Below are 21,846 nucleotides of genomic sequence, written 5' to 3' on the forward strand. Positions count from 1 at the left end.
ACACCAGAGCTGCAATGTATTGTTTCGATGAACACAAAGTGTGTACCTACTATGTGCCAGGACTGGGATGGGAGTGCAGTAAGAAAGTCTTTCTAAGTAGTTCAGAGTCTACTGAAAATAACAGGCACATGAATAATTAATTAGACTTTGTGATACAACATCTGTGTCTTCATATATAATAAAGGCATATTTCAAAGAGTGTGGGAAGCAGAAAATTAACTTTGTCTGAGGAAGAAATATCTGAGAAAATTCTCAAAGGATGACCAGCGGGTGTTTAGGGTGAGGGGGAACAGGACTTGCAAAGGCACAGAATCATGAAAATATGTGAAGAAACATGAAACATTCATACAACAAGTTCAGATGCTTTAGACAATGAAAAGTTTCAAGCAGTGGAGTGGCACAGCCCGTGTTTAGAAAGATAATGACACTGGCAATACCTGTGTAAGACTGGAGTACCAGCCTGTTCTGAGGAGTGTCCAACTCTTTGCAACCCCATGGACTGTAATCCACCAGGCTCCTCTGTCCATGGGATTCTCCCAGCAACAATACTGGAGTGGGTTGCCATTTCCTACTCCAGGGGATCCTCCTGAACCAGGAATCCAACCCACATTGCGTATGTTTCATTGGCAGGCAGAACTAGGCAAGGCACCAGTCATGAATGGCAAAAACTCAGGAGATGGAGAGGGCCTGAGCTGGGACAGGGACTGGGCCACAAAGAGGCACAATGCAGATGCAGGAGAAGATTGAAGGATGGAGGAGATGAGGGGTTTGATGACTGACTGTTGGTAGGGGATACAGAGTAGGGAGGGGTCAGCCCAACTTACCAATAATGGAGCTGATATTTTGATTTCTAGTCAATGGACTCAAGTAGTTTGGAAGTCAAGAGTACAGGGAAGGGATGCAATTAAATATCATTCCCAACACCTTGTTCGTAGGACTCACTTCGCAACTTGTTTTCAGGTTTAACATTATACTCAGGAACAATATTCAACTTTAGTATATGTGTTGTTGAAGCAGGCACACTCAGGGACAACATTCAAAGTTTAGCAACTAGACTAGCATGGGCCTTAAACAAAACAGTCCAGCATTACAGCTACACTGGGTGAGCAGGACCACGGTGGAGTTTCTGTTTCGGTCTGTGTAGAAGCCATTATGGAATCGCAAAGCATGGAATGTGTCATCCTTCAGTCGACCATCCCCGACAGGTGGATGATCACAGGTCCCATTCCTCTGTCACCACAGATAATGCTACGGTGAACACTCTTGAAAATGGATTCACACACTCACCCTTTGGAAGCATTTCATGTTTTAGTTTAGGGAAGGTCACATTTTCTCTTGTCTTCCATTTGCTTCTGTGACCTCCTTGGTGTTCAGATATTTGATACTTTGTACACAAACAAAGACATAAACAAACCCAAGGACCATTTGCAGGGCAGGCTTACCAGTTATCCTTCCCAGGCCTGGCGTCCTTGACCCAGCTTCCCCAGCCAGATGAGCTCCCAAGCTGTGGCCAATCAAGTGTACTTTAGAAGCAGAATATCCAAATTTTTTCTGAGAGGATATTTTAAAAGGAAAACAGAACAAGCATTATTATTTTTTTTTTTTAAAGCAGGTGGAATGGCTGAAACTGGCTTAAAATGAAAAAGGAGCTGACATGTTTCTCCCTCTCCCCCTCCAGGATGAGGAGACTGGTAAAATGACAATGCAACCCCATGTCCACCTACATCCTTATCTAGCTGAGGGAGAGAACATCAGGTGGGCCGGAGGAATACCTTCTGTCGGCGCTTTCTCCCTGTGCTAAAGGGCCTCGCAGTTCTTGGGAACAGGAAGGAGACCAGCCCAGTGACCCTTCTGTAGCTTCCAGTCCATGTTCATCCTTCCTGAGGCCCAAACCATCCCGCACACCCCCACATGGGCTAAAGGCAGCTCACACCCAGGGGGGGCAAACGATTCACTGAACATTTAAGTCAGCCAACACGTTCCCCTTCAGTTCAGCAAAATCTCCTCCGACTTTTTTTATGCGCCTTTAGGAGCCCACAGTTCAGGCCCCAAGATCAAGGAAGAAATTCACGAAAGCTTAGTTAGACCTGGATTTTCTCTGAAGAGGAGGGGTGGATGGAGAAGAGGGAGGGCAGCCGTGAGTATCCGGCTCCCTGACTCTGCTCCGGCCTGAGTCCTAACTGGGCTCAGTGTTGGGCCCGCTCTCCTGACCGACCCTCAAAGTGAGCTGCAGCGCCGGCCAGTCCCCTTCCCGCTGCCTTGCATTTTCCCACAGTCCTGTCCCCACACTCCGTCAGGGCAGAAACGCTGTCTCGCTCACCGTGTCCCTTCAGTGCCGAGAAAGGAGCCCGGCCCACAGCAAGTGCGGAGCGAAATATTTGTTGACTGTAAGGAGTGAAATCTTAAGAATCTGAAAGGGTCATAAATCTTTAGATTTTTTTTTAACTTCACCGCATTGCATGGTGGGAAACTACTTTCTATTATGGTGGAGCATTTGGAGATTTATAAATGTCTCAGAGTATAGCCCTCATAAATAGCAAAGCTTATTTTATTCTCTTTGAAAACGTGTAGGTTCAAGAGTTGTGCCTGGACTGGCCGAGGGACCTATTTCACTGCCATAGAACCCAGTTTCTGTGGGGAAAACGCACTTCACATTCTGCACAGATAGCGCCCATAACGCAGAAACGGTTTCCTCTCTACAGTTAAGGACAGGTTTACCTTGTGCTCAAAGGAACCGAGATGGTCCTCCAGGCCGACCCAGGCGGCGACCCTGAGGGGCGGGGATGGGTTTGGTGAGGAGCCGGTGAAGACACACTGCCACCAAGTGGCGATTTGTAGAACTACAGGCACTTCTTTCACCAGAAGGAACCTAACATTCCCTTTTTGGCTACCATACACCAACGCTTATTATTTTACATGTTCGGTACTTGTGTAAACTAATAAAAAAGTACATAGAATTGCCCCCAAATTCTCGGTGTTACGATACAAAGCTGGCTCAATGTAATGTTAAAGCAATCAACTGTTCTTACCACAAGAACATCAATAAAATAAGCCACCTCAGCACCAACAACGCGGAGATTGTTTACAGCGTGGATATATTGCAGTGAACCGTTAATCCAGTCTAAATTAATGCAATTCACATCTTCCACTTTTAGCAGCACCTAAAAAGATTTATTGTAAGTATTAAAAATAAGAATTAAAGGAAACCAGAGTGCCCAAACAACTGATTCTACAACAAGAAATAACATCTGCAAGTATTGAGGACCTACTGTGTGCTTGGCCCTGTCCTAACACTTGTACATATATTAACTTATTTGATATTCACCTAAAGATAAGCAAACCTAGGCAAATATAGGTTAATTAACTTGCCCATGACCACAGAGCTAGTCAATAGAACCATAATATTCCAGACAGCCTGACTCTACCACACTGTATGGCTTGTAAATAATTAATTGCTTACTACGTTAGCAGTCTATTAATCTTGAGTAGAAGAGAGGAAAATTAATTTCCTGGAGTGAACTTGGAAATGTTTTCCTTAAATTAAATGAGAAATTTATCATACCATTCAATCTTTTGTCAAAAATGAAAATTTACTAAGAATAATTATAAAAATCTTCTATCATAATCTGTGCAATTCATAACCAGTGAAAATAAATGGGAAATGGGTAATTCATTTGGGTCTTGGAATATGGTTAATGTGAATAACTGAATGGAGAATTTCCATGAATACACGTTAGTACCTTGCAAAGTACATTCACATTAAACATAAAGCTTTAATACACCATAAAGAAGAGATTATTCACATCATACATTGCACATGTCTTGCTGCCATTTGCCGTCTGATTTCCATCCAGGTATATTGATACGTGTGATCTTGTCTGTTGCGAAGTGTGAGGCTTGGATAGTTAAATAATTAACTGCACTGACTTCCTGTTTCAGGTGAAAAGAAATTAAGGTAAAATAATTGAAAATTATTTAACATTTAGTAGAAATATTCTAAATTTGCTAAAAAGTTTTCCTCTAAGTTTGACTTTAACAACCATCTTTAATACATTTTTATCAAAGAAATAGTTACTGCTACATATTGCAAAAGTACCAAGGAATTATTAATGCATTACAAAATGCAACATACAAATTTTATCATATGGAAAAGAAATCAAAATGTTTGGTTTCAAGGTAATGCTTGTTAGAATTTCAGTAAGCCTTACTTTTGTACAGCATTTTTCAGTTGTCAACATAACTCATGAGAATTACCTTATCCAAGGCTTAGATGCATATTCCAAAGGTGACAAGATAAAATTGTCCACCACACTTTATGAATGAGGAGTAGAGGTTAGATCCTTATCACATGAAATACAACAGCATATTTAAGATATTTTATGTGATGGTGTTAAATATTGTTTTGTATTTCTTGTACTTTGTTAGATGGTTTTTATGACAAAACTCTTGAAGGCTTTAGAATACTATTAATTTAAGTGATTTTGTTATTAAGAGAAAAAGTATAAGTCAAAAGTATAAGCAATTAAGTAGAGAAAAAATAAAAGGTCAAATCAGCAAATAGCAAGTTTGACAATGGTAATCTTAAACTAAAAAACAGCAAATTTAGATACTCATGAAACTGAAATGAATGGCTGATTACTAGCTACCTGTGTTTAACGGTATATACGATTAATCATACGACCTACTAAAGTCTCTCCAAGACTGTGAACAAACAATTAAGAGAATCCCAAGCTGGCTTACAAATGGCAATAATTATAATACAGATAAAACTCGTATCTATCTACATTATAGGTACTCTGTGAAAGAGTGAAAGTGTTAGTTACTCAGTCATTTCCGACTCTATCCAACCCCATGGACTGAAGCTCACCAGGCTCCTCTGTCCATGGGATCCTCCAGGCAAGAATACTGGAGTGGAGAGCCATTCCCTTCTTCAGGGGATCTTCCTGACCCAGGGATCGAACCAAGGTCTCTTGCATTGCAGGCAGACTTTTTACCCACTAAGCCACCAGGGAAGCCCTGTGGGTACTGTGTAGAGTAGCTCATTTGGCCTTCTCAATGCTGTGATGTAGGTACGAACTTTACAGGTTAGGAAGGGGTGTAATGAGAAAGGAAGTCACTTGTCCAAAAGTACTGCAGCTGATGAATCCTGGAGAAGGATTCAAACCCACATGGTCTCTCTCTAAAGCCATGCACTTCACCACTGGGCTTTCAAGTTGTGATCTGATCATAGTGCTTTCCCCTGATGGGATGCATACCAGCTGAAGAATTTGTGATGTAGATAATAAAATCTATTGTATTGGGGCTTTTCAGCAAGCACTTCTCTGTTAAATAATCGAATCCAAGTGCAAAGATGTTTGTATATCTATGTATTTAAAAGAACTCAATGCCCATTCCAACTCTGGCTGGAGCCCCTTAAACACCTACTGTATTCCTGTTTCTACACCAAAAAAAAAAAAAACCTATTTAGGAAACGTCATTTAGTAGAAAAAGTACGTATAGTTTTCCACTGTCATGAGAATAGTTGGAAGAAGTGGGACCTCGAACAAGCCTCAGAATGGCAATCTGACAAGTATTATGGTATCCAAGAATTCTTTGTTGTCACAAAAGCCATTAAGGATTTATTAACATAGGAAAAGGCAACAAAACAACTTTGTTCACTGTGCATTCAATCTAGCACACCACTTTAAAATGACACACTAACTTAGGAAATGGGAAATTCCCAAACAACATCATGGAATCAAAAGCAGACAACTTGGATCCCACAAGGACAGAAACTAAAAAGGGTGTCAGGACAGAACAGGTTATCTAGAGATAAGAGTAGAGTATTGATGTCTAGCTGGGTGCTGGGGTGTTTTCTCTTAACATTCTTATTTTTGAGTGGTCATGGAGCCTAACTGACATGGAATCAACCCATCCTATAAGTGAGGCAAAAACAGTCACCAGTTAGGCATGTTCTAGCCTTGACAAAAGCTGCAGGAACAGGAACCACTGTAATTACACAACCATGCATCACGACTAGCAATGGCAGTGAGTCACTAAGGTTAAGAAGTCACGGATACTATACTCTCATGATTTAAAAAATAAAAAAAGAAAGAAAGAAAAAAAAAAAGAAGTCACAGATTGATGGGAAAAAAGTTGGTTTTATTCTTCCAGGAAGGTAGCTGAGACCTACGCCTCAGAAGACCATTTACATCAACAAATTGATCCTTGACAATTCACCAATTGCTAAGCCTTGATTACCAGTTCCTTATTTGGTAATTCCCAAATTGCTAAGTCTCAATTGCTAAGCTACTGCATGATTTACTTCTTTCTCATAAACAAAGGTAATCAAATGTATACAGTATAGCATGAGTCAAACCTGTGATGATCCTTGCTTTTAGCATCACACCATGACTCAGTCTACAACCTAGCTGTTATTAAAAACCACATTAACAACAAACCCTCAGGTGTCTATCTATTGCAAAATTCGGGTACAGATCTGTGTTGTCACACATGATTCTTTCCAAATGGAAGGGAGTGGGAAAGATGTGGAAAGCACTGTTTTTACGGCCCTTTTTTTAGGAAAGTATTCGGTTTTCTGATGTTCTCTCCACTGCCCATTGGGCTCAGCCTTGCCTGAAGACTGGTCTTCATCACCTTCTGTTTTACTGCCTATGCTCTACAAAGTTCTAGTGCATGTCTCTGTCCAGAAGGATAACGGATCAGCAAGTCCTACGAGGGCTGAGGGTCAACATCAGGGGATACAGTTAGTCCTGAGCAGAAAAATTCACCCTGAAAGTCCCAAATGGATAGAGGTGCCCCCAAACATTTGTATTACCTTTTTTAAAAACGTGGTAACATACACATAACATAAAATTACTGTTTCATCCATCATTAAGAGTAAAATTCACTTGCACTGTCATTCACATTGTTATGCAAGCAATACCACCATTCCAGAACTTTTTCATCATCTCAGACTGAAACTCTGTACCCATTAAACAGTTAACTCCCATCACCGCCTCCCCCAACCCCTAGTGACTATTGATATTCTACTTTCTGTCTCTCTGAATTTGACTATTCTTGGTATGTTATATAACTGGAATCATATATTTGTCCTTTTGTGTCTGGCATATTCAATTTAGCAAAACACTTGCAAGATATTGTACCATCTATTAGAATTTCATTTCCTTTCTACAGCTGGGTAATACTTTTCTCTTTCCTTTTTGACAGTTATAGAAATCAAACTTTTGAAGAAATTTTCTTTATAAGTTTCTCTGTACTCAAATTAAAGTCTTGTCTTGTCTTCTTTGTTCTCACCAGAGCCGTAATCTATAGAGCAGATGGTATATTTCAGTAAAGAGTTATGTGTACATATGTATGTGTGAGTCTGGTAAGTAGATAGCTATGTTTGCAGGGTGTGAAGGCCTAGAAGAAGGCTGTCTTGGCTGGTGAGACCTGCCCTGCATGTGACGGGTCTGGTGGAAAGCAAGCCTCAAGGTTATAGAAGCAGGTAAAGACTGGAGATGACTTTTGCTCCTTCCCTGGCTCCTTTCCCACCTGCCCCCTAAATGCAGATGCTCCACCTGGGTCTCGTATCATGCTTTATTCTCTCCCCTGAGATCTCATGCACTCTGAGTTTCAACTCTCACTTCTGCGTAAAAGATTTTGAATGTGTTTCTGCAGCTCCAGACCGCCTGCCAAGTTGTACGACTAACATCTCCAATAGTCTAAACCAACTTCACTTGTCAAAAATTGAACTTTTTCTTTTGCCCTAAATTTTTCAGATAAGAGGGTCATTTTTCTTCCTATCATGCATATGTGAAATCTCAGGACATGTTCAACACGTCAGTTTTTTGTTAAAGTACTCACTCTCATTACTCTGGCTCTGGTTAGCTCCCGTGTCTGATCCAAATCGCACTAGAGCTTTATTCAGTGCTGTCAAATAGAACTCTCTGTGATGATGGAAATGTCCTATATTTGTGCCGTTCAACACAGTAGCCACTGGTCATGTGTAGCTCTTGAGCACTTGAAATGTGGTTGGCGTAGCTGAAGAACTGAATTTTTAGCTTTATTTCAAGAGCCACATGTGGCTACTGACTAGACAGCAGAGGACTAAACCAGCTGGCAGTGCCTCCCTCTCCCCACCCCCCAACCCCTGCTCTCCCAGCTCCAAGCCAGAAAGTACACTGCAGCTAGAATAAAGGTCCTAGAGCCTCCTAAAAACTCACAATGGGTCCTCATGGCTCCCAGGGTAATAGCCCATCTCCCCAGGAAGGAATTATACAAATTGTTTCTAAAACTGTGTTTCTAACTCACTCCACATTTGAAGACTTCCTCTCTGCCTTGTCTAACCCAACAGTGTATCATTTATCAAACACTCCCTCTTGTCTCTCTCCTCTGTGTGTGTGTGTGCATTCACACCATTTCCCTGTCTTTGCATTTGAAAACCCTGCCCTTCCTTCAGGACACACCTCAAACCCTCCTAAAAGTCCTTCCTGTTTCCCATCCCCACTCCCAAGGGGAAGGTAATCCCTTCCTCTCTCTGTTCCCAAAGTCTTTGATCTGTTACCTTACATCACAGACCAAAATCATGCTGCAACAAAGCTATTAGGTTACATATCTCATTTCTCCTAGTGCAGTAAATTTAAGGCACTGTCTTGTTTATTCAATTTAGTACATAATAGGTATTGTTGCTTCTTTAGTCTTACAATGTGGAAGGTTCTCAATTAATATATTAACTGAACGAAATATCAAATTTATCCCATATGAAAAACGTATTCAGAGCAATCTTTGTTTTTAAATAACAGGGCAAATAATGAGAGAAATATGTGGCTCACAACACTAAAAAGAAATGTTTCCCTTTAACTCAAGAGTTTCTACCAGAATACGTTATCTATGGTTTCTGTGCTTGGAGTAACATCTTCTATTTTAGAATAATACGTGTGTGAAGGAAGCGAGTTAACTTACCTGATGGACTTTGGGATTCTGTCTAGTGTAGAGCAGAAAGCGAGTGTTTATCTTTTCTGGAGACCAGGGTAACCCTGCAAACTGTCTTGAGAAGGTCCCAGTCCATGGCAGACCATCTTTAAAGCATCCCACCCTTTCATAGCAAACTTCTTCCCCTGCAGCTAAAAGATAGAGTGTTAGTATTATAGGAACCAGGCCCAGAGAACGGCTGTGTTTCACACTAAGAGGGTTTATTGAAATTAGTCTTTAAACAAGTGTGACTCAAGGAGAGTCTTTTCCAAAAACTGCTCTCCCTTCCGCCTCCCCTCCCACCCCTTCTCCATCTCACGGCCATGACCATGTGGACTTCAGCACCGCAGATGAGAGTGTGGGAGATCTGACACGACACATCCCTGACTTTGGATAATTATGTTACCTTTTTTAGTCTCAGTTTCCTTCTCTGTAAAATGGAGACAATTCCACTTACCTTACAGCCTGGTTATGAAGATTAAATGAACCATTACACAGGATAGTCCTCGTTAAAGTGGGCCAGAGACATAAGATTGGATACTGTGTCTTCCCTGAGGGTCTTCTTTTTCTTATAAGACTTATAACTCTTGGTGAAAGGTATCTTTGTGTCTCCAGAGCCTAGTACCATGCCTGGCACACAGCACACAGTCTGAAAAATGTTTCAGAGTGTATGCCTACGGGCTAAGTTGCTTCAGTTGTGTCTGATTGTTTGAGACCATACAGACTGTAGTCAGTCAGGCTTCTCTGTCCATGGGATTCTCCAGGCAAGAATACTGGAGTGGGATGCCATGCCCTCCTCCAGGGGATCTTACCCACCCAGGAATCAAACCTGTGGCTCTTATCTGCATTGGCAGGTGTATTATTTACCACTAGCACCACTTAGGAATCCCTTCAGAGAGGATAAATGAGAGCAAAGTTTCATTCAGCTTTAACTGTTTGTTCTTTCTGGAGCTCACTTTACTCATCTTTAAAATGAGAGGTTTGGGGAAAACTAGGTCTTGATCATTTCTTTCATTCATTGACTCTAATTCATTTTTCACTATGACCTTACACTTTCATTTATAGATGAACACAAAAACTAAAAGCTGGCTCTTTGAAAAGGTAAAATTGACCAGCCTTCAGCCAGACTCACCAAGAAAGAAAGAGAGGACTCAAAAACATAAATCAGAACAGAAAGAGAAGCCAGTACTGACACTGTTGAAATACAGAGGATCATAAGAAACTACTATGAACAATTATATGCTAACAAATTGGACAACCTAGAAGAAATGGATATATTTCTAGGAACACAAACCTACAAAGAGTGAATCATGATAAAACAGAATATCTGAACAGATCAATTACTAAGGAGATTGAATCAGTGGTCAAAAAGCTCCCAGTAAACAAAAGGACAAGATGACTCTACTGGTGAATTCTATCACACGTTCAAAGAAGTAATAGCAGCCCTTCTCAAACTCATCCAAAAAATAGCAGAGAAGAGAACTCTTCCAATTCATTATACGAGGCCAGTAATACCCTGAATACCAAAATCAGACAAGAATGCCACAAGAAAAGAAACTTAGGGGCTATTATTTCTGATTGACATCAATGCAAAAATTCTCAACAAAATTTTAGCAAACAGAATTCAATAATACATGAAAAAGATCATACATGTCCTGCATCTCTTACATCTCCTGCTTTGACAGGTAGGTTCTTTACCACTGGTGACACCTGGGAAGCCCATACCTCAACACAATAAAGGCCATATATGTCAGGCCCACAGCTTAATCATCAGGGAAATACAAATCAAAACCTCAATGAAATATCACCTCAGACCTGTTAGAATGGCTGTTATAAAAAAAATAACCAGTGTTGGCATCATGTGGAGAAAAGGCAAACTTTATGCACTGTTGGTGGGAATATAAATGAGTATAGCCATTTATATTGATACTATATATATGATATATATATGAGTATATTATATATTATATAATATTATATATTGATGTTATATATATGATATATTTATATTATATATATGAGTAAAGCCATTACAGGTTTCCCTGGTGGCTCAGTAGTCAAGAATCTGCCTGCAATTCAGGAGACACAGGTTTGATCCCTGGGTTGGGAAGATCCCCTGGAAAAGGAAACGGTAACCCACTCCAATATTCTTGCCTGGGAAATCCCATGGACAGAGGAGCCTGGTGGGCTATAGTCCATGGGGTAGCAAGAATCAGACACAACAAAGCGACTAAATCACCACCACAGCCATTATGGAGAGTAGTATGGAGACTCCTCAAATAAATAAATAAAACTACCATATGATCCAGCAACTTCACTTCCGGGTATTTATCTGAAGAAAATAAGAACACGAACCTCAGAAGACACATGCACACCCATGTTCATTTTAATATTATTTATAATAGCAAAAGGAGAGAAGCCATCTAAGTTTCCATCAGCTGGTGAATAGAAACTGTAGAACATACATTTATACATTTGAACATTATTCAGCCATTAAAAAATGAAATCTTGCAATTTGCAACAACATGAATGGACCTCAAGGGTATTGTGCTAAATGAAACAAATCAGATAATGATGATATATCAAGCTCATAAATACAGAGAACAGACCGGGGGTTGCCAGAGGCAGGAGGTTGTGGGCCTGGGATAAACGGGTCAACTGTTTTTTTTGTTTTGTATAAATAAATGCTTTAAAAACTTAATTGCATACTGTTTTTCAGAGTGATAGTTTAACTTATTCAATTATGATCTTAATTTATAATTATGATTTATTCAATTACTGTTATTCAATTCAAAAATTGATAATTTATTCAACTTATGATTATTTATTAATATTGGTTAGAGCTATTTGAAGACTTGAATTTGAGGATTTTCTTTCATCCCTTACCAAAATATATTAAATAAATCTCGATTTTCAAGTCCACTATTTTTTAACTTCGTAGTTTTAGGAAATTTTGCTTTGCTTCATTCCCTAAGAATAAGATTCCATAGTAAATATATATGAGATATATTTATTAATTAATATATTTTATTATACATTATTAAATATATTATAATATTTATTGTATATTTATTAATTTATATTTAATATAAATATAATTACATTTATATTAAATATAAATATAGATGAAAGGAAATTAAAACATTTTTAATCAAAGAAGTGTGTGTATGCTAAAAATATGTTCTGATCTTTCACCTACCCACCCATACACCCAACCCTCTCCCCAGAGGCAACAACTGAAAACACATGTCTGCAGTTCTTATGGTTACCTCCATATCTCTAAATAATGTGTTTACACTACTAGGTTTTGATTTATCAACGTCAGTCACACATGATCTATTAACTTGCTGCAATAATAAATGAGGATTTCATTAATCTACCTATTTCCTGGATCATCCAGGGCAAGAAACAGAAACCACTCTAGTTACTTTAACTGTGAGAGTTTAATACAATACATTGTTACTAATCAGGTTTTGGAGACCTGAAGAGGAAAGGAGGAACAACCTACAGGGAGCGGCTGCAAGCAGAAGGGCTGGTGAGAGAAACAGAAGAGGTGGCAGGGTTGGAGCTGGTATTCAGGCCTCTGAGAAAGGGGTGCTAGCTGGCTGGGGCTGGCCTCTTTGAGCGGGCAGCCTGTGCCTGGTTCTGGGAGTATTAGGGAAACGTAAACTACTGTTGCTGCTCCTGGATGGGTGTTTGTGCGAAGTGAATGTCCAAGAGTCATGTCCGACTCTTTGCAATCCCATGAACTGTACAGTACATGAAATTCTCCAGGCCAGAATACTGGGGTGGGTCGTCTTTCCCTTCTCCAGGGGATCTTCCCAACCCTGGGATCGAACCCAGGTCTCCATGCCTTTGCAAGACAAAGTTTGAAGAGATACTGCATCTCTGCCTGTCTTCCATCTCTGATATCTGTCTGCTGCAATTTTACATTCATACTGTCAAGACTGATAATATTCAGTCCTTGTTCTATGACGATAATTAAATCGCCCCTGTCTTATCTGTACACTGACTCTAAAAAAATTGAAAATCAATAAACCAAATTTATATTACTATGACCCGATAAATATTTCTTCCCTTCAGAGCCAGCCAGCATGCTATTTCCTTCTCGGCACTTCCATTGTTCACATACCCCTTCCCTTCAAAGGAGAATATTCAAATGAACTCTTATTTCCCACAATACACAAATTCCTCCAGGTCAGTGTCACTTGATCTGACTCCACATTCAGATCATGCTTTTTGTGTGCCATTTCTGTTTTCCAGGATTCTCTGGCTGACTTTGTTTCCTCCTGTTGGAAGTGTGAAAATGTGCCTTCTTCAATATATCCCTAGAACAGTGCCGCGTCTCATCAGTATTTCTCCTGCCTGGAATCCATTCTGTTTTTCCTCTTGAAGCACATATACATTCAGTTCCAATTTGAACCAATGATTTCAATTTGGATAATAGCTTTCTAATACAACCATCTATTTTTCATAGAAAGTCCAGCTGCCTTAGTTTTTCCATTCCATGCCCCACGCCCCCACACCCACCACTGCAACACTCTAAGTTCTCAACTACATTATTCAGTCAAGGAAAGAGAGTTTGGGTTTAAAAATGAAGATTGTAAATACTGCATGTTTTCTATGTTTGTAACTTATCAGGGGTATTGGTCATCAAGCCCTTTTCCCATAGGGCAACAGAAAGGGCATTAAAGTAGAAGAAATTAGATGTGGTTAAGAAATTAGATGTGATTTAACTGGCAACCACTCCAGTATTCTTGCCTGGAGAATTTCATGGACAGAGGAGCCTGGCGGGCTACAGTCCATGGGGTCTCAAACAGTCAGATAAGACTGAGCGACTAACACACAATAGCTTATCAACATCATAAGCTATTAAAACTATTTAGGAAAAAAATGGAAAGATTAATAGCTGTTTAAAAATACACATTTGGTATAAAATTAGTAACTTGAAATTGGGCCAGTAATTTAAATAGCCTAAATACCAAAGGATATAGTTCTAAAATTATAGAATTAAAGATATTATCTAGCCATTTAAATGTTTACAGAGAATTTGCAATGAAACACTTAAAGAAAGTGAGAATGATAGTGTTGGTGGGAAAAGACAGATAAGCAAACTACTTGGAATATACAGTTTCATTTAAAATGTATGAGGGAAAAGATAAAATTCAAAGGAAATTCACCAAAATATTAACAATGGTGTTAGCATTGTTTTTGTTTTTTTCCAACATATTATTCATTTATGGTCTCAAATTTTCAATAATGAATATAAATTACCTTTGTAGTAAGAAAAAAGCCACAAAACTAAAAAGTATTTTTCCGCCAAATTATGTCCACATTGGCTTTTTTGTCTTATAATAATGATAATTAAAAAAGCAAAAACAGATTAAGCCCTATGTGTCATGTGTGATGAAAGGAAGACTTAGAAAAGGTGATCACCTTGTTCAATGTTTCATAAGCAAAAATGAACCACAATGCAGGTCAATCTATCACTAAACAGAACTGGGAGGTATGTCGTCAATTAGTTTTTTCTAGGTTGCACTGTGGTAACAAATGATTTCCAAGTCTCACTGGCTTATAAAAATTAAGTTCATTTCTTATTCATGTTGTATTTTGACTGCAACGGTTTTAGGTTGGATGTGGCTCTGAGCTATCAGTCTTCTTTATTCCAGGATCCAAGCTTAAGGAACAGACCCTGTTCAGCACTCTTGGGGCCAAGGAAATGGACGTAACAGCCGAACCAGGCAGATTTTAAGCAGGCCTTCAGACTTGGCACTATTCTCTGCTGTACGGTGTCCTGTGGACAAAGGCGGCTCTGTGGAACCCTTTGGGGGCGGCGGCGGGGTAAATAAGGGGGAACAATAAAATCTACCGCAGAAGGGTATGCACATTAAATTCCCATATGCACCAACTTTTGCCATTTTAGTTTGCATTTTTTAACTACCTATACACTTGAACATCTTTTTGTGCATTTCTGGCATTTGCACATTGTCTAACGGGTGAGATTTTCATGCTGTATGCACATTTTCCTAAAAGGTTATTTTTCTTTATTTATGTTTAAAAACTCTTTGAACAGTTAAAAATATTTACACCCTTTCTCAGATATTTAGCAAAGACATTCTAGTTGTTATATATTTTTGTTTAATAGATTTTACTTTTTGTCATATAGAAGTTTGCATTTTATTCAACAACATAATCCATCTTTTCCTTTATGGCTTTGGAGTTTTTTCTTGTTTAGAAAAACCATCTGCACTCTAAGATCATTAATGATTTCACTCTGTTTTCATAATATTTTTGTTTTACTCTTTTACTTTTAAATGTTCATTTATCTGGGATTTACTTTGATACAGAGTTTCAGTTTTCTTAGCATAAATTTATACAAAATGTAATCATTTAAATGTCTTTCACATCCATGGTTATTTCCCTTTGTTTATTTAAAACTGCCATCATGGCTTCATTTTTTTTTTCACGTTTATGTAGCAACCACCACTTACATTTATCAATTATATTGTTTTCTTCCTGTTTTTCTAATGCATTAACCTCTATTTTTATTAATTAAAATTTTCTTTCAATGTTAATTGTTCTTTTATAGTTTCTTCTATTATTGAGTCATATTTTGCTGTATTTTTCAACTGAAATGTTTTGTTTCCTCTTTGATCTAAAAGTTCTTTACAGGAGCATCTGAAATATAGCACATTATATGAAACTAGCTTTAATTGGCTAAGAAATCATAAATTGGCATGTGCATTCAGTTGCTAAGTCATGTCTGACTCTTTGCAACCCCATGGATTGTAGCCCACCAGGCTCCTCTGTCCATGGGATTTCTGAGACAAGAATACGGGAGTGGGTTGCCATTTCCTCCTCCAGGGAATCATCCCCACCCAAGGGATGGAACTTATGTCTCCTTTGTCTCCTGCATTGCAGGCAGATTCTTTACCTGCTGAGCCACCTCTGTTCAGTCAGTTTGGTTGGTCATTCAGGTCCGACTCTTTGTGAAACCATGGACTGCACTACACCAGGCTTCCCTGTCCATCACCAACTCCTGGAGCATGCTCAAACTCACGTCCATGGAGTCGGTGATGCCATCCAACCATCTCAGCCTCTGTCATCCCCTTCTACTTCTGCCTTCAATCTTTCCCAGCATCAGGGTCTTTTCCAATGGGTCAGTTCTTCGCATCAGGTAGCCAAAGTATTGGAGTTTCAGCTTCAGTATCAGTCCTTCTAATGAATATTCAGGACTGATCTCCTTTAGGATTGGCTAGTTTGATCTCCTTGCAGTCCAAAGGACTCATGAGTCTTTTCCAGCATCATAGTTCAAAAGCATCAATTCTTTGGTGCTCAGCTTTCTTTATGGTCCAACTCTCACATGCATACATGACTACTGGAAAAACCGTAACTTTGACTAGACAGATCTTTGTCAGCAAAGATCTCTATGCTTTTTAATATGCTGTCTAGGTTGGTCATAGCTTTCAATCCAAGGAGCAAGCGTCTTTTAATTTCATGGCTGCAGTCACCATCTGCAGTGATTTTGGAGCCCAAGAAATAAAGTCTGTCACTGCATTGTTTCCCCATCTATTTGCCATAAAGAGATGAGAGCAGATTCCCTAATTTCCACTTTCTAAATGAGTCTTTTCTTTATGGTACTGTGTACAGCCTTTTTCAATGACATAGAAAAGCTAGAAAATAGACTCATTAATTTATTGAAGAAGTATTTATCTGAGTGCCTATTATATGCCAGGGGTGGTTCTCAGCACTGAGGACTCAGCAGTGGAAAAAGTAGTTCAGGCACCCATGGAGTATGTAATCTAGTTGGGGGTAGAAGGCAGGCAATGGATAAGAATACATAAAATATGGTATATGTTTAAGTGTGGCAAGTGCTGGGAGAAACACAAAACACGACAAGGGTGAAGGTGCAAGTGTGTTTCTGTCAGGAGGGGTTACAATTCAAATAGAGTGGCCAGGGAAGACCTAGCGAAGAAGAGTGGCATTTGAATCCATACCTGGAGGGGATGAGGAGTAAACTTTATGGATTTCCTGGGAGGCATTCCAGGCAGAGGGAAGAAGTACAAGCACATCTGGTATGATGAAGAATTACGAGGAGGCTGCCCTGAATGGAACTGAAGAAATAGGATGGGGGGTGTGGGGAGAGGCAGGTCCACGACACCTTAGTCTGAAAATTCAAAATCTAAAAGTCTTTGAGGAAAAAAGTGGGGTTTTTATTGTTTCCTTTTTTTAGTTTTCAGCAAACTCGGTAGAAAAAAATGGGTCTAAAGCCATATATATCTATTTTTTTTCTTTATTCCACTTAATGTGAACATATAAGTTTTACCATAGAAATACAGGTAACTGGATAAGTGTGGTACTGGGGATTTATGAAGGGACTCTTCTTTTTATTTCTATTTTCTTTTCGAAATAGGAAACGAGCCCATCGGCCAAGAGTGTTAGTGGACAGGAAGGCACTGGAGGTTTGAGTAGAGGGGAGAAGAAGGGAGAAGAGTGAAGTAACCCAGGAGCCTGGGAAAATGAAACAACCAGGGAAGCCGAATATGATGGCTTGGCAGATTCATGCTCCACTTTAGTGTAACAACCATGATTTCACAGTGAGACAGTCAGCCTGGTATGTGTTTTTCTCCAGGCACATTCAGCTATACAAGTGCAGTCACAATATTGCAAAGTGTCAGATTTAATCAGGGTCATGGTTGACCAAGTGAGTCAAGAGCAGCAGAGAAGTCCAGTGTGCACACCAAGGAAAAAGCATGACTGATCACATTAAAACTGGGTAAGGAGGGGACTGAGGAGACAGTTAGCTGCCAGATCAAATGCCTTTTTAAAAATAGTTATATAAAATTTAGGTTATATATATTTCTATTACACATGCATATCTTAGCTGCCATAATTTAAAAACTGAGTCCATATCACATTTGTTTTGTAAACTATATCACACCTATTCAATTTTTAATAGAGTCTATTTGTTTTCAGTCTTCTGGTACTTGCCATTTTATACTTTGTGCTTAATTCAGTGAGATTCTAAACAGAAGTCACTGCCTATTGGAAAGCAAATATTTGAAAAACACGTATTTCTGATGGATATGGAACTTACCAATCACAACTGGGTCTCCAGAGCTTAACACAGTACTTGGCACATAGCAGGCGACTGTATTTGTTGATTTAAAAGAAAAATGTATTCATATCCTTGTTCAGAGAGGATTTTGAGGGGTGGGCTGGGAGTAGAGATAGCAAGAAGGCCTCTGAACTCTAGGAGGAGGTGATACCACTGAGAAGAGATGTGACAATACAAGAAAATAGACCAGGGCATACCTGACTCAGTTAATTCTGCTCTGGAACTCATTAATCTGCTTTCAGCATTCAACTGGAACTGTCCTGGGGTAGGAAAATCATGGAAAATAGAGCATAGCTCCTGGCATATACTAAAACTAACAAGGGCTCCATCCCTTTATTTTTATTCCATAGGGAGAGCTGGACAGCAGGGACTAAAACACACTGAAATCCCTTGATTCTATTTTGGTTAAAATGCATCAACTAACTTTTATTGTGCTTACATGCACAATGTTGAAGCAGGGTGGTAAGAACAAAAGAAACCAATAACTACTACATAGGTAATGTTAATACATAAGGAGTTTACAATATAAAGTTCAGAAGTCAATAAATACTGAGATAAGGTGTAAGATCATGACACAAATGGAAAAAATCAATGTGGAGTTTCCAGTCAGCATTAATCATTCATTCATTCAAACATTTATTGAGCATCTACTGTGAATCAGGTAATAAAAATGGAAATATGTATGTCTTTATTTACTGCTACATACTCATCTTAGAACTGAAGAAACTGAAACTTCAATGGATAAATTATTTGTCCAAGGCCATAAAGCTACTAAATGATGAAGCTGGAGGCCCAGTACAAGACTGTCCAGTGACTTTTATTTTATTGGAAATTGATGCTTTTCATATGCTTGTCAGATTCATTATTATGAAACTGGTGCATTTTCCTTTAGATAACTTTATGAAGAATAAAATATAAACAGAGCCAATATTTCAAAGTCCATGTCAATTACATTTAAGATGTCAATATACTCTGTTTCAAAGAAATTATAGATTATGAGTCTTACCTGGTGATTTGTCAAAGAATAAAAGTGCAGCAATCCAAATTCCAAACATCTGAGTTGATTTTTTAAAAATCATGTAAAATCTTGAAGTTTTTTGCTTGCAAAGTCACTGAACTATAAAAATATCAAGCAGTTTTCTTCAAAATGGTATCAATTAGTATTTAAGTTCTAGGTCCAGAAGAGCATGGGACTCACACTACCTTTAATTCTTCTGCCTTGCAAAGTAAATATGTCATAGTCTGGACTTCTAACTTCACGTTAAGAGAGATAATTAGCAGGGTGTGCCTTGTGTTATGTGATGGGTAATTAAAACTTCTGAGGTGTTGCTGTTTCATCATTAGCAATATTTTGGTTAGGCATAAACTGAGTCATTCTTGAAAGATATTTTAGTACTTTGGGATGGTATTATAGTTAAGAAACATTAAAAAAAGAAAAAATTTTCCAAACTAGGATTATACATTTTATGTATTTTTCCCTAACACATTTCTTTATTTTAATTTTTGTTTAAGTTTTTATTAATTTTTAAATTTCAGTTGTTAATTTACAATGTTGTTAGTTTCTGCTGTGCAGCAAAGTGAATTGGTTACACAAACATTTACATTCATTCTTTTTTAGATTCTTTTCCCACACAGGTCATTACAGAGTATCGAGAAGTGGTCCCTATGTAACACAGTAGGTTCTCATTAGTTACATATTTTATATGTAGTAGTGTATTTATGTTAGCCCCAATCTTGCAACTTATCCCTCACCCCCAGTTTTCCTCCTTGGCAACCATAAATTTGTTTTCGACATCTGTGACTCTATTTCTGCTTTATAGATAAGTTAATTTGCATCAATTTTTTTAGATTCCACATATAAGCAATTTCACATAATTTTTGTCTTTCTTTGTGTGACTTACTCAGGATGACAATCAGGTCCATTCATGTTGCTGTAAATGGCATTATTTCATTCTTTTTTATGCCAGAGAAAAACATAATTCAAAAAGATACATGCACTCCAGTATTCACTGAAGCACTATTTACAATAGCCACGACATGGAAGCAACTTAAATGTTCACTGATGGATGAATAGATAAAGAAAGGGAACAATGGAATATTATCTAACACATTTCTGAGTGAAAACATCCACTTAATACAAGGCCCTGCCAGAATATGCTATGAATTAAACAATGAACATGGCTTATTTGGCTGTCTTACCTGTGTGGCAATATAGCATAGAATTTACCTGGTGATTGGAGCCTGATCACCTGGGTTCAAATTCTGGCTGTGCACTTATTAGCAATGACCCTGGGCTAGTAAGCTCACTGTGCTTTCCTCTGCCTGTAAAAAACCAGGGACAATCCTGGTTCCTAATACGGTCATTTAGATGACTGAATTACTTACTATACAAATAGTACCTAATATATAGTAAGTACTATATTGTGTAAATTTTATTATTGCCATTTTCAAGTATGTTAATTGTTCTAAGAGCAAGTTTATGTTCACATATAGCTAAGTATACCCTTGTACACTTGGTATACATCATTGTACACAGGATTCATAATACACTTGAATGTAAGACAAATTTGTCTTTTTGGCTACTTCATTAAGTGATGAGCAATTCAACTCACAGATATGCCTTGGTCAGTTTCTCAATTTTTAAATGTTCATGGAAGATGGCTGAAAGTATTTCTTAGTGTTTCTTAATTTTTCAGTCTCACCCTAATAGCATTAAAATTTTAAATTATTTATGAAGCATTCAGCCTTTTTATATAAAACTTGTAACACTGTGCAAGAATCAGACAAAGGAGAGATTTTGAATAAGACTAGTTACAAGTCTCGGGTGCTTTTTTGGTTGCAATATTTCCTTGAACTCATAGTAGCCAGTCCACCCTGGCGTGCAGACATGTAGTGATTAGAGCCTAAACCACCCAGCAGCACCAAGTTCAGTCAGTTGGTGTGCCCTACACCACAAAAAAGGTGTGCCCTAAAAGTTTCACCAGTTATAACTGGACATTGTTCCCAAGTGGCATTTCAAGATCCAATGTTTTCAGTCACACATGTGGGATCAGCATGAATAACATAATCTATACCTCTCAGAAGACTGCATCTTATTCATGTCTACATGAACAGGTAATTAATATTGTTGTTCAGTCACTAAGTTGTGTCCAACTCTTTGCGACCCCATGGACTGCAGCACATCAGGCTTCCCTGTCTTTCGTTATCTCCCCCAGAGTTTGCTCAAACTCATGTCCACTGAGTCAGTGATGCCATCCAACTATCTCATCCTCAATCAGCTCCTTCTCTTCCTACCTTCAATCTTTCCCAGCATCAGGGGCTTTTCCAATGTGTCAGCTCTTCACATCAGGTGGCCAAGAAAGTATTCGAGCTTCAGCTTTAGCATCAGTCCTTCTAATGAACATTCAGGGTTGATTTCCTTTAGGATTGACTAGTTTGATCTCCCTGCTGTCCAAGGGACTCTCAAGAGTCTTCTCCAGCACCACAGTGCTGGAGGTGGTTAATAAACATGGTTAAATGAAAAAAAAATCTCTCTTCGATGTTTTCACAGAACTTTTCAATGAAACTGCTATAGCATTTAGCATATCACAGACTTATTAGGCAATTACCTATTAGTCTCCTTCCCCAGACTAAATCATTCTGGGACAAGGGCAGGTTTTTGTTTATCTTTGGGCTCCAGCATCTAGCAATAATTCTATCATAGTAGACATATGGTCAGTCTTTGTTGAGAAAAACATGTAGTCTTAGATTTCATTGATCTCATATCATTCAAG

The 21,846-nt window shown here is 38.6% G+C and overlaps 1 protein-coding gene across 2 annotated transcripts in view; it reads right to left on the bottom strand.

Moving 5' to 3' along the window:
• Positions 1-19,246, bottom strand: part of PNLIPRP3 (pancreatic lipase related protein 3) — a 36,693-nt gene extending 17,447 nt beyond the window's left edge. For both annotated transcript variants that reach the window (XM_043476225.1, XM_043476223.1), the window contains exons 1-5: positions 19,080-19,246; positions 8,947-9,107; positions 3,811-3,930; positions 3,030-3,161; positions 1,443-1,551 (exon numbers count right to left, since the gene is read on the bottom strand). In XM_043476225.1, coding sequence (XP_043332160.1) covers positions 1,443-1,551; positions 3,030-3,161; positions 3,811-3,930; positions 8,947-9,107; positions 19,080-19,152 — 595 coding nt within the window. In that variant the 5' untranslated portion in view covers positions 19,153-19,246. The remainder of the gene's footprint in view (positions 1-1,442; positions 1,552-3,029; positions 3,162-3,810; positions 3,931-8,946; positions 9,108-19,079) is intronic.
• Between the last annotated feature and the right edge of the window lie 2,600 nt (positions 19,247-21,846).

The sequence above is a fragment of the Cervus canadensis genome, chromosome 8 (genome assembly GCF_019320065.1).
Source record: "Cervus canadensis isolate Bull #8, Minnesota chromosome 8, ASM1932006v1, whole genome shotgun sequence".
In the NCBI taxonomy this organism is placed as follows: Eukaryota; Metazoa; Chordata; class Mammalia; order Artiodactyla; family Cervidae; genus Cervus; species Cervus canadensis.